General features: G+C 42.0%; 1 protein-coding gene across 1 annotated transcript in view; it reads right to left on the bottom strand.

Moving 5' to 3' along the window:
- Window positions 1-3,042: 3,042 nt before the first annotated feature.
- The window catches only part of CERS3 (ceramide synthase 3), an 88,269-nt gene continuing 78,683 nt past the window's right edge, over window positions 3,043-12,628 (bottom strand). The window contains exon 11 of the mRNA XM_074317748.1: window positions 3,043-5,499. Within this exon, the coding sequence (XP_074173849.1) occupies window positions 5,338-5,499 (162 nt within the window). The 3' untranslated portion in view covers window positions 3,043-5,337. The remainder of the gene's footprint in view (window positions 5,500-12,628) is intronic.

Genomic DNA, 12,628 nt, shown 5'->3' with positions numbered 1-12,628 from the left:
ATTTTAGGAAATGATGACAAACCGTCTTTCAAAGTGCCTCTTGGACCCTCCAGCAGTGTGTGCGTTCTGATTGTTCAGGAATAGCCATTTGGTACTATCAGTCTTTGTAATGATTAATGAGATTGAGCACCTTCTCATATGCTCATTGGACATTTAGATACAGTATATTCTATACAGTCCTAGTGCCCGCCTCATTTTTTTTTAATTGGGTTGTCAGTTTTTTGTGGTTTTTGGTAGTTCTTTATACATTCTTTTTTTTTTTTTTTTTTTTTAAAGATTTTATTGGGGAAGGGGAACAGGACTTTATTGGGGAACAATGGTCAAATTGTTGTCCTTTCAATCTTAGTTGTGGGGGGTTCTGTTCAGCTTCAGGTTGTTGTTCTTTCAGTCTTAGTTGTGGAGGGCACAGCTCAGCTCCAGGTCCAGTTGCCATCGCTAGTTGCAGGGGGCACAGTCCACCATCCCTTGCGGGAGTCGAACCGGCAACCTTGTGGTTGAGAGGACAGGCTCCAACCAACTGAGCCATCTGGGAGCTCAGCAGCAGCTCAGCTCAAGGTGCCGTGTTCAATTTTAGTTGCAGGGGGCGCTGCCCACCATCCCTTGCGGGAGTCGAGGAATTGAACTGGCAACCTTGTGGTTGAGAGTCCACGCTCCAACCAACAACTGAGCCATCCGGGAGGCAGCTCAGCTCAAGGTGCCGTGTTCAATTTTAGTTGCAGGGGGCGGTGCCCACCATCTCTTGCGGGACTCAAGGAATTGAACTGGCAACCTTGTGGTTGAGAGCCCACTGGCCCATGTGGGAATCGAACCGGCAGCCTTCGGAGTTAGGAGCACGGAGCTCTAACCGCCTGAGCCACCGGGCCGGCCCCTCTTTATACATTCTTGATGTGAGCCTTTCATCAGTTATAAGTGTTGAAAATATTTTCGCCCACTCTACGGCTTCCCTTTTCACTCTAAATGGTGTCTGTTGAGGAACAGAAGTTCTTTATTATAATTTAACCTGATTCCTTAATATTTTCCTTTATGGATAATACTTTATATTTTGTTTTGTTTAAGAATTCTTTGCCTATCTTATCGTCAAGGTGTCCTCTTACGTTTCTCTCTGGAAGCTTTATATTTTATCTTTCACATTGAGATGTACAGAAAACCCTGAAATTTATTTTGTGTATGGTGTTAAGTAGGGTCAAGTTTAATTTTTATCCTTAAAGCTATTCAATTGCCCACAGATGCATGGGTTTGTTCCTGGACTTTATTCCATTTTGTTGTTCTGTTTGTCTATCCTTGGGCCAATTTCACACTGTGTTGCTCTTTATAATTAGTTTTGATGTTTGGTAGAATGAGTTCTTTTTAAGATTGTCTTGGCCAATCTTGTTCTTTGGCATTTCTGCATAAATTTACACACACACACACACGCATACATACACATACACACAACGTGTGGGATTTTCTGCATTTACATTTGCAATGACAATTTTCATCTCTTGCTTTTGAGCCTTGTAGTTTCTATTTCTTGAAATATTATACTGGCTACTGAGAAAAATACAGTGTGGACTATATTCAGGATGATGGGGGCCCTTGCAGATAACGGGCATCTCAGTGTCAGTACAGGCCCAGGGGAAAAAGCTATCAGTATCTCGCCATGATAACATTCTATGATGTTAGATTTATGCTTTTTGAAGATACTACTAATCCAATTAAGGAAGTTCCTTCCTACTTTTCTGTGAGATGATGTTTTTATTATTTTAATGCATGGATATTGAATTTTATCTAAGACTTTTGAAGATACGTTTTTTCTTTACCCTTTTAAAATAGTGAATAACATTGATTTTCAAATAGTAAATCAACCACAAGTTTCTGAAATAAACCCGCCTGTCATGCACTCTCTTCTTTACATGTTGCTGAGTTTAGTTTGCCCATTTGTTTAGGGATTTTGCATCTATGTTGATAAGTGACTCAACCTTTAGTTGTTGGGGTTTTTTTTTTCCCCTAATGTTCTTGTCAGATTGTAGCATCAAGATTATGCCAGCCTTACACAGCAAGTGTGAAAGTGTTTCTTTTATCTCTGGAAAAGTTTGCATAACAGTTGTGTTCATTCTTCCTTAAATATTGGAAGAATTGACAGGAAAAGCCATCTGGGCCTAAAGATTTTTTTTAGGGGCAGGGGGAGGGCAGATTTTAAATTTTCAGAATTAATTTTGTATTCTATAGAAGACTATTTAGATATCTGTTTCTTCTTGTGCCCATTTTGATAAAATAGATTGACATAAAGTTGCTCATGATGCGCTCTTATTATTTGTTTAATGTCTGCTCTATCTACAGTGATAGATTTATTTGGGGTTAAATATTCTGTATCGTGGCCTTTTCCCATCTATGAGCGTAAGAAACTGCTAGTAGGATTAAAAGCAGGTGAGGGCACACGTAATCCTGACTGCTCCTCAGAAGTACCCAGATTCAGTGAAAATGCAGATTTCTGTTTCTCACTCTACACCACTGATTCAAAATGTGGGGCAGGCAATAGGCAGGGTGTGTTTTTAAGCTCCATGTGTCATTCTGATGGACAGCCAGGTGAACCATCAAATCTAGACTCTGTTTCCTCCTCCACCTTTGAAAGGTAGGTACAGAGAAGGCGGCTAAGAAAACACCTTTAGGATTGGTCCCCTTTCTTAGCCCTTGACCGTGCCGTCTGCCACAGGGCCCGTACGCCGTGACCTAGGGTGGCCTCTAGCCCCCAGGTATGTGTCTGTCTGCACCGTGCATCCCCGAGAGCCACACCCCATCAGGCCTGATGCGCTACCTCTTGTCTGGTGCCTGGTACTCCAAGGCCAGCAGCCCTCTTGTCCTAATTTGGCTCTGTCCTCCTCACTGCTCCAACTCCCCACAGGACGTTAGGAGAGGGCTGGCAAATGTTGGTTTCCACTGCGGGGTGAGGTGGGGGGTGACCGCTAAGAAGCCAGTCACCCGCATGCTGGATCCTGTCTTTATTTTACTGTAAGTCATTACAAGGACAGTAACAGTGGTGGTGCTGGTGGGTGACAAAGTCACCTGGCAGAGGAAGAGCCCTTGGCGCCTATAGAAAGAGAGGCTACCTTTCAAATTAACCACAACAGCCTTTTGTAAAGGATGCTACAAAAATGCATACTGACCTCTCAGGAGGTGGTTTTCAGAGATCGGTTGAATTGGTATATTTTACCTTCAACGTTCAAGTGAGAAAAAAAAAACCTGGAGGATAAGGCAGCAAATAAACAATTTTTTCAAACATTTTTTTTTTTTTTACCTTAAGCAAGAAGACACTTGATACAGAGACAAGATCAAAACAAATCAAAGAAAAAAAATAGTCTGCTAACTGGAAACATAAAAAAAAATATATAGTATGCTTTTCTTCTACCCCAAAAATAACAATAAAATAGTAATAATAATTGAATAGCTATGCCCCAATGTGAGTGGAGGCCTTTTAGGTTTATAATAGAACATTCTACATATAATGCACATGTTATTGTACTCATAAAAGCAAACAGTATGATGTAGAGAAAACTTGACGCACATGTTTCTGTTCTAACAATTCCTCAAAAGGAGATTTTGTTGGGGAAAGAATTCTGAAGGGGTTTTGGTTTAGCCTGAAGGTTTGAAAAACACCTTTTTAGTAAAAAACAAAGAATTCCGATACCCTTCCTGTGTACAGTGGCCATCCTGCTCCAGGAGCCTGTATGGACGCTTTACTGGTCCCCACAATCCTAGCTCTCACTTGGCTTTATAATACGTCCCTGTGTGAAACAAGACGGAAGTACAAAATGTGACCAAGAGACGGGGGTGGGGGAGGGGAGGTTGCCTGGTCTGCTCAGCCTCTTCCTTGGCAAGGCCTCCCAGGTCTTAGCAGAAACCTAAGACGACTCAACTCTAAGAGTCTGACTCCGAGGCCTGTCCTGCGTGCTGGGCTCAGCAGATGTGCCCCTGTGGGGGGCTGAGAGGCTGCTACTGACCCACCGGCCCCCTCCCAGAGAGGCAGGTGGCCCCAGGAGATGTCACTGACTCTAGCACCTAACCTTGGACAGTTTCAGCGGGCTTTTGCAGCCTTTCTTTTGTGCTGTTTTGCTATTATGTAGTCTGACTGGGTTGGATAGCAGAGATGAAATAGTGTAGCATCCTGTTTCTGTTTCCAAGATTTCCAAGATTTCCTTTTGGTCAGGAGCTCACGCCCACAGCATGACCCCAGAGGCTCCAGTTTCCTGGGAGATCATGGCTCTGGGAGCAACCTGCCCTCTCCCTAGAAGGCCCCCAGATGGACCCTAAGGCACTGGGTAGCCCTGCGGGCCTGAAGGAAGGGTTCAGGGTAGCAGCAGGGCTGTTTCCTTTCTAGAACAGAGAAAAATAAGAGAATAGAACAGAAAAGAAGACTGGGCCCCAACTCCCTCCCCTTGGCCTTGGGTCTGAGGGAGGAGAACTACCAGGGAATTGAGAATTACCCTTGGGGAGCTAACGAACAAATAGTTACCGAATAAAACGGGGATTTGCATTTCTAGGTATCTCTAGACACATTTAAAAGGAATTTTTTTAAGGTAGTGTCTTTTGTTCAGGCCCATTCAAGTTTAGGCAGGTTTCTCTCTCTAAAACAGAGCTGCAATCACAGTGAAAAGAGGGTAAGGTGACAATCGCCCTGCAGTTGACAATACTGCACTTTCACTTGTATTATCTCATTTGATCCTAACGCTAACCCTGTGGGGCAGGCAGGGCAGGTATTGTTATTCACACTAGAGAGATGAAGCACCAAGGCTTGGCAGGGTTAAGAAAAATTGCCCAGGGCAGAAAGTGACCCATGAGCCTGGAAGCCTGGTCTCCCGGTTTGGTCCTGCTGCCACTGTTTCATTGCCACCTCTAATTCATTCTTGGGAAACGAGCTGTTCTCTTGTGGCCAAACACACCTGGGAAAAGTGGGTCAACTTAGCATTTCTCCAACTATCCTGAGGATGGGCAAGGTGGGAAGGTGAAAAGGCCTGCCACACAGTGAGCTCCTGAAAAAGCCAAATGTCTCCAGTGAATGAACACAATTAGAACTGAAACGGCTCTCTGGAGAAATCTTTGAAATTTCTGACCAGTTTGAGTCCTAACTGCAGTAAAATCCATGGGAACGCCTCTATTTAACATTTTAACACAATTCAACAACGTTTTGTTAAATACATCGTGGGGGTGGGCAGGGAGAAGGCAGTGGTTAGAAAGAGCCAGGGCAGAATCGGGGGTCCCCGTGAGTCCTGTGGGCCACAGTGATGGATGGGGGTGGGGGGACCCTGCAGCTTGCGGCAGCCTTTGCCACACACGTGCCTCAGCAGCGACGGGGGCTTCAAGCTAACGGCCGTGCTGACCGTTAGGGACGAGGTGGCGATCAGCCCCAAGGCCGTTCTTCAAACAGTCTCTGCCTTTGCCTTTGGTGGCATCTTCCTTCTCCTCTTCCTCATCCTCTTCCTCTTCATACTCGTCCTCATCATCACTCCTCACATCCTGGATGTTCTAGACAAAGAAAGCACGGGCTATGAGTGACGACCTTCCAGCAAGTCTTGAGTGAATAAACCAATGGGCCCAGGTTAGAGCTATGCCCCCCTCAAGGAAAACCCAATATCCAAACAACTACACACTCCCAGGATAGAACCTATCACGAGTCATAAAACAAACTTCAACCAATTTAAAGAATTGAAGCTATGCAAAGAATGCTTCGTGTCATAAGGGAACTAAACTAGAAGTCAGTATCAAAAATATAATAGGAAAATCTCGAAACACTTGGAAATGAAACAACACACAAGTAATCAATGGACCACAAATAATCAATGGATCACTCCGTAATATCAAGGGATATTAGAAAATATTTTGAACTGAAATGAAAATACATTTCAAAATTTGTCGAATGTAGCTAAAAGCAGTACTTGTAAGGAAATCTATAGCATTCAATGTTTACATTAGAAAAGTTTCAAATAACTTGAGCGTTCACCTTAAGAAACTAGACAAAAAGAAGAGTAAAATAAGGCTAAAGCAAGCAAAGGGAAGGAAATAATAAAGGTAATAATAAATCAATGAAATTGGAAACAGGAAAGAAAAGTGAACAGCAATAAAACCAAAATCTGGTTCTTTGAAAAGTTCCATAAAATTGATAAATCTCTAGCAAGTGTGGTAAAGAAAAAAAGAGGGAAGGCACACAAATCACCAGAAAATAAAAAGGGGAAACAGCTATTGATACTGCAGCTATCACAAGAATACCAACAGGATATTCTGAACATTATGGAGATAAAATATTTGACAACTTAGATAAATGGACCAATTCCTCAAAAACTACAAACTACCAAAATTCACCCAAAAAGACATGGGTAACCTCAATAACCATATAGCTATGAAAGAAATTACATTTGTAGTTTATAATTTTCTGAAAATAATATCATCAGGCCCAGGTGGTTTCACTGGCAAATACTATGACACGTACGGAAGAAATAACACCAAATCTTCACAATGACGTCCAGAAAACAGAAGAGGGAAAACTTCCCAATTTTTTTAATGAAGCTGGAATTAGCCAGATACCAAACACAAAGATCATACAGGAAAAGGTAACTACAGACCAGTATCTGTAATGAAGATAAACAAAAAATCCTCAACCAAATATTCCAAATCAAAACGAGCAATGTATAAAAATAATAGTAATGAAGTAGGATTTGTCCCAGTAATGCAAGGCTGGCTCAATATTTGGAAATCAATGAATGTAATCTATTTTATTAATAATCTAAAGAAGGAGAGATGATTATATCAATGGATGTAGAAAATCATGAGACAAAATTCAGCATTCATTCATGATTAAAAAATAAACTTCTGAGCAAAGAATAGAAGCTAGCATCATACTTGAGTAAATGACTGAACGCTTCCCACCTACGATTAGGGTCAAGGCAAGTTGTCCACTTTCACCACTCCTATTCCACATGGGATTGGAAGTCTTAGTCAGTGTAATAAGGCAAAAAAGAAATAAGAGACATACAGATTGGAAGGAAAGTGTCCCGGTTTGCCGATGACATAATTTAGGTAGAAAATCCCAAAGAATCTATCAAAAACTCTTAGAATGAATACATACGTTTATCACTAAAGCTGCAAGATACAAGGTCAACACACAAAATCACACACACACACACACACACACACACACACACACTTGATTTCTAAACACTAATGGAGTAGGCTGAAAAATGTCATCAAAGATATTAGTCCTAATTCCTGAAACCTGCGAATGTTACCTTATCTGGTAAAGTTTTCACAGATGTGATTAAGTTACCTATTTGGGGATGAGACGATGATCCTGGATTATCCAGGTGAACCCTCCCTGCCCTCACAAGTGTCTTTATAAGAGAGGCAGAGGATGATTTGGCACAAAGCAGAAATATGAAGACAAAGGTAGAGAGGAGTGATGAAGCCACAGGCCAAGGAATGCTGGCATCACAGGAAGTCGGGAGAGGCAAAGAACAGACTCTCCTCTAGAGCCTCTGGAGGGAACACGGCCCTGTCACATTGTGATTTCAGCTCAGAATTGATTATAGACTTCTGGCCTCCAGAACTGTGAGAGAATCAATTTCTATTGTTTTAAGCCACCAAATCTGTGTTAATTTGTGATAGCAGCCATAGGAAACAAACACAAATAGCAATGTCCAACTAAAAACTGAAATTTAAAAATTAGTAACATTTGCAATGGTTTCAAAAAAAATAAAACACTTATAAAATAATTTTTGAAATACTTAATTATAAAATAAATCTAACAAAGCATGTATAGGACCTGTATGTAAAACCTTCAAAACTCTGATGAAAGAAATCAAAGATCTAAATAATTGGAGAGACATACTATGTTCATGGGTAGGAAAATTCAACATAGTAAAAATGTTAGTTATCCCCAAATTGGTCTACAGATTCCATACAATAGCAACTGAACTCTCATCCAGATTTCTTATACACACAATCTGATTTGAAAATGTATATGGAGAGGCAAAGGAACTAGAATATTTTGCTAAAGCAAATCTGAAAAAGAAGAATAAATCAGAGGACTCAAACTACCCAATTTTAACACTTACTCTAAAGTTATAGTAATCAAGACCGGATGGTATTAGCAAAGAGGTAAACACATAGATCAATGGAACAGAATAGAGAATCTAGAAATAGACTCAACAAATACGTCCAGTTGAGTTTTGACGAAGCTGTAAAAGCAATTCAGTGGAGAAAGGATAGTCTTTACAACAAATGGTTGGAACAACTGGAAATCCACAGGCAAAAAAATTAAACTTTGACTTAAATGTCATATCTTATACAATAGTCAACTCAAAATAGATCACAGATCGAAATATAAAATGTAAAACTATAAGACTTTTAGAAGACAGCCCATGATGAAAAGCATATTCTATTAAAAACAAACAAACCCATAAACTTAACTTCATCAAAATTAAAAACGTTTGCTCTGTGAAAGATACTATGCAGAGAATAAAAAGATAAGCTGCAAACTAGGAGATAATATTTGCAAATCTCCTATATGACCTGTACGCATAATAAAGAATTCTCAAAACTCAACAATAAGAAAAAAACAAACCAATTAAAAAATGGGGAAAACATATGAAAATAGACACTTCTTCAAGGAGCATACAGGAGGTCAAACCAGCAAATTAAAACCATGATGAGGTGCCACTACAATACCATTAGAAAAAGCTAAAAATAAAAATACTGACGATACCATGTGCTCACAGGGATGGAGAATGACTGGAAGGAATGCTTATACTTTGCTGATGGAAATACAAAAAAGGTACACTTTGGAAAAGCGTTTGACAGTTACTTATGAAGTTAAACATACGTTTAGAGTATGTCTCAGCAATCTTACCCATGGGTACCCTAGAAAAATGAACATTATGTTCAAATACAACCAAATGTTTACAACAGCTCTATCCATAATTGCCAAGAATTGGAAGCGACCCAAATGTACCTCAACCAGTGAATGGATGATAAACTGTGGTCTATCCGTACAATAAAATACTATACACCAATAAAAAGGAACAAACTATTGACATTTATGAGAAGTTGGATGAATCTCAAAGGCATTATGCTGAGTGGAAAAAGTGAATTTCAAAAGGTTACCTCCTATGTGACATGCTCATGTTCTTTACATGACATTCTTGAAAAGATAAAAACTATAGGGACGGAGAACAGATGAGAAGCTTCCAGCAACTGGGGCAAAGGAAGGAGTTACTTGGGGTGATGGAACTGAACTACATCCTGAAGATGGTGGCGACTAGACAAATCTACACCTGTGTTAAAATTCATAAAACTGTACACCAACAGAAAAAAACACACGTCAATTTTGTTGATGATAAGTTTTAAAATAAAACTTAAAAGGATTTCTTTTTAGAAAGCAAGCACTGTGTTTTTCCCAATAAATATTTGCTAAGTAAAGTCTTGCTCATGTGGGCGTTTTGACTGTCAGAGATTTTTGTTATTGGCAATTAGGATGTTTTCTATTTTCTTTATGCTGGGACTCCTTCAAGGACAGGTCTTCATTAAGGGTTATGTGGTTCTCCTCTCTTCTCCTGGTGTTCTCAAAGGAAATCGGTGAGGAAAACTCCCAGGAGAATAGCACTGCCCTCAGAGGAAGGGAGATGGAATTGCTAGCAGGAACCATTAGACTTCGTTGTGAAAGATAAAAGGTGGTATGAATTATCCAGACACTACCGAGAACTCCAGCTCTGGGCAAGGCCAGTGTTAGACGTGACCCCTCAGCCTCTGAGTCAGCTCACAGACGTCTCTCCTGAACCCAGACTAGCAGAGAAAAAAACATGGATGGTGGAGGCTGTTTCCTCACACATCATTTTTCAAGATGACGTCCGGAACCCGATGAGTTACTTTTTCCTTTTGTGACCTGCGGACTCCAACTGACCACCTCCGGAGATTCTCGGGGTATCTGTAACTGAACACCTCCTCTGTGTACAATCTGCATGCAAACATGGCTTTTGAAAAACACCAACGTCCACACATTCTGCTGGCTTCACCACAGAAATGTAACTTCGTGGGCGCTTCTCCGTCCGCTCTGCTCTTTTCCACAACAACGCAGAAAGGGTCTCAAGATAAACAGGCTCAACTGTCAACACCAAAGCATAAACTTGGCATCTCATCAGTTAAGACGCAACGGAGAACGGCACCGTCTCTGATATGCTGGGAGCCGGGCTCGGAGAGCTCCCCTGCGGACGGGGATTTCAGGAAAGGGCCACACTTGGCTGACCTTTGCTTTCAGGACGATTTTTGTAGGGAGCAAGGGGAAATTTGAATCAGAACAAAGAAACAGATTTCTCCCCAGAAGAGCTGACTAGCATCTATCTGCCCATCTGTCCATTTCTTGCAAAGCAACATTAGCTGAGAAAGAAGCTGGTCCTCGAGGGACCCCACGTTGGTCCTCCAACACCATGACTTCTAAGAAGAGGACCTGGACCATATAGAGCCTTCTGGAAACGTATGGCTTCTCCAGGTCACAAATGCTGGGGAGCACTACTGGCTTTTAGTGAGCAGTGGCTGAGGATGCCAGGAGCCCCCCCAATACGCATGACATCCAAATGTGCTGCCGGCTGGCGTGTAGGTGAAACCCTGTTTATAATTATCCAAGCCCAGAGCCCAGTTCCATTTTACATTCAAGCACAGTCATTCTTGCATGGTTTTAATATATTCTCAATTTTCCAGGAATGCAACTATGTACATAAATCACAGGAAGGCTACTCTGTTTTGTTCAGGACGTCACAGTTTCAGAAAACCATGCCACCGATGGCAGCACTACCAGCTGAGCCCCCGTGCATCATGCTGGTGTCACTCTGGGCAGGGCATGCAGCTGCCCCATCTGTGGTCCATCTACATATAGGCAAACACAGCATCTGTCGACTTTAGCATGTCCTTCCTTGAGTGCAGTTATACGCACATGCTACACATGAAATGCATATTGTATCAGAAATGTCTTCCATCTCGTTTCTTCTTTATTGCAGCTGTGGCATTCTATTGCTTTTTGAAATGACGGGTGTAGGTGAGTCGTATTACCTAGGAATTTAATTTCAGGCTAGTGAAGGGGGTGTGGGTCCCACAGGATGGAGAACCACTGCCCTAGATGATGAATCAAGTTCAGAAAGGATTTCCTGGTGGTACGAGTTTCTCTGATGGATGTAAACCTAGTTGCGCATGACGCCAGCTTGAATAACGTAAATTGGAAATTGTGTGGTATTCAAATATTAATGAAACCCCACATTATATTCGAGTTTATCGTGTTTACGCCATCTGTAACACAACAGTAACAGCAGTGAAACCCTTAAGAGGACTGTTTTTCTCACTGACTGAAAATCCCCTGTGCTCCTCTTACTCACCCCTTCCTCCCCCCGACCCCTGGCAACCACTGAGCTTTCTGCTGTCTCCATAGTTTTGCCTTTTCCAGAATGTCAGATAGTTGGCGTCCTGTAGCATGTAGCCTTTTCAGACTGGCTTGTTGCACTTAGTCATACGCAGTGACGTTTCCTCCATGTCTTTTCATGGCTTGATAGCTCATTTCTTTTTAGGGCTGAAGAGCATTCCATTGTCTGGACGGACCACAGTTTGTGTATCCATCACCTACCGGAGGACGTCTTGGTTGCTTCCAGGTGTTGACAAGTGAAAACTAAAACTGCTCTAAATGTCCGTTCAGTAAACACACATGTGCGGGGCACTGGACTAAGCAGTTTGTCTGAACAGTGACATGTCCTCCTCACAGCAGCCCTACAACACAGGAGCCATTCTCCTTACTTGAAAAGAGAGGGAACAGAGGCACAGAGGGGTTAAGTAACTTCCACAAGGCCACACAGCCATGCGAGGCAGACAGGATGAAAGCTCTGACCTAAGCTGAGACACCCTGACCTGCGGTCAGTGCTGATTCGGAGGGACAGGCCACCCGCCGGCACACACCAGGGCTGTGTGAGGTCAGCGCTGTGTGCAAGAACGCTCGCTCCCCTCTCCTCCTACTGTGCTGAGCACCTAAGGAGCGCTGTCTCATCACACCTTCTCACCCCGTTCAGACCATCAGCACTGACTTTTAAGCATAAAATTTGAAATAACGAAAATCATCCCTAATTAATTATTTTTACTATGTGAGACAAACACCGACATGTTTTATTCTATTCTATTTCACTTAAAAAATGATGGTCAAGATTCATACCACGGATTTGGTGGCCAATTAATAATTGCAACCCACAGTTTGAAAAAACACTGGCTAAGGGATGCTAGAAAAAAAAAAATGAGGCTTTTCCAGTCTGCTGAAATCAGAAAAGCTTTAAGATATAAATCACAATCCATATTCTGCAAAGCACCTTTTCACAACTGCAAATCTTTCCCATTAATTGCAACAAAAACAAAGTCAAGCTTGCTCTAGGGGACAAGGAATCCACATACTTGCTAAAGGGCAAGCCACAGTTGTTTTCTGGAACTCTACCTGTCGGCTTTGACAGAACGCCAGGTCTGTGCTTGTACGAGCAGCAGGGAGCCCCTCTCTTGGAATCAGCCAGCTTCTTTTCTTGTATGGCCCTTTCCTTTTACTGTTCTCTGCACACCAGCCCCCCTTCCACCCCCACTTCTTAGT

Source organism: Rhinolophus sinicus, linkage group LG13 (assembly GCF_036562045.2).
Source record: "Rhinolophus sinicus isolate RSC01 linkage group LG13, ASM3656204v1, whole genome shotgun sequence".
Lineage (NCBI taxonomy): Eukaryota > Metazoa > Chordata > Mammalia > Chiroptera > Rhinolophidae > Rhinolophus > Rhinolophus sinicus.
This window is presented reverse-complemented; position numbering and strand designations above follow the sequence as displayed.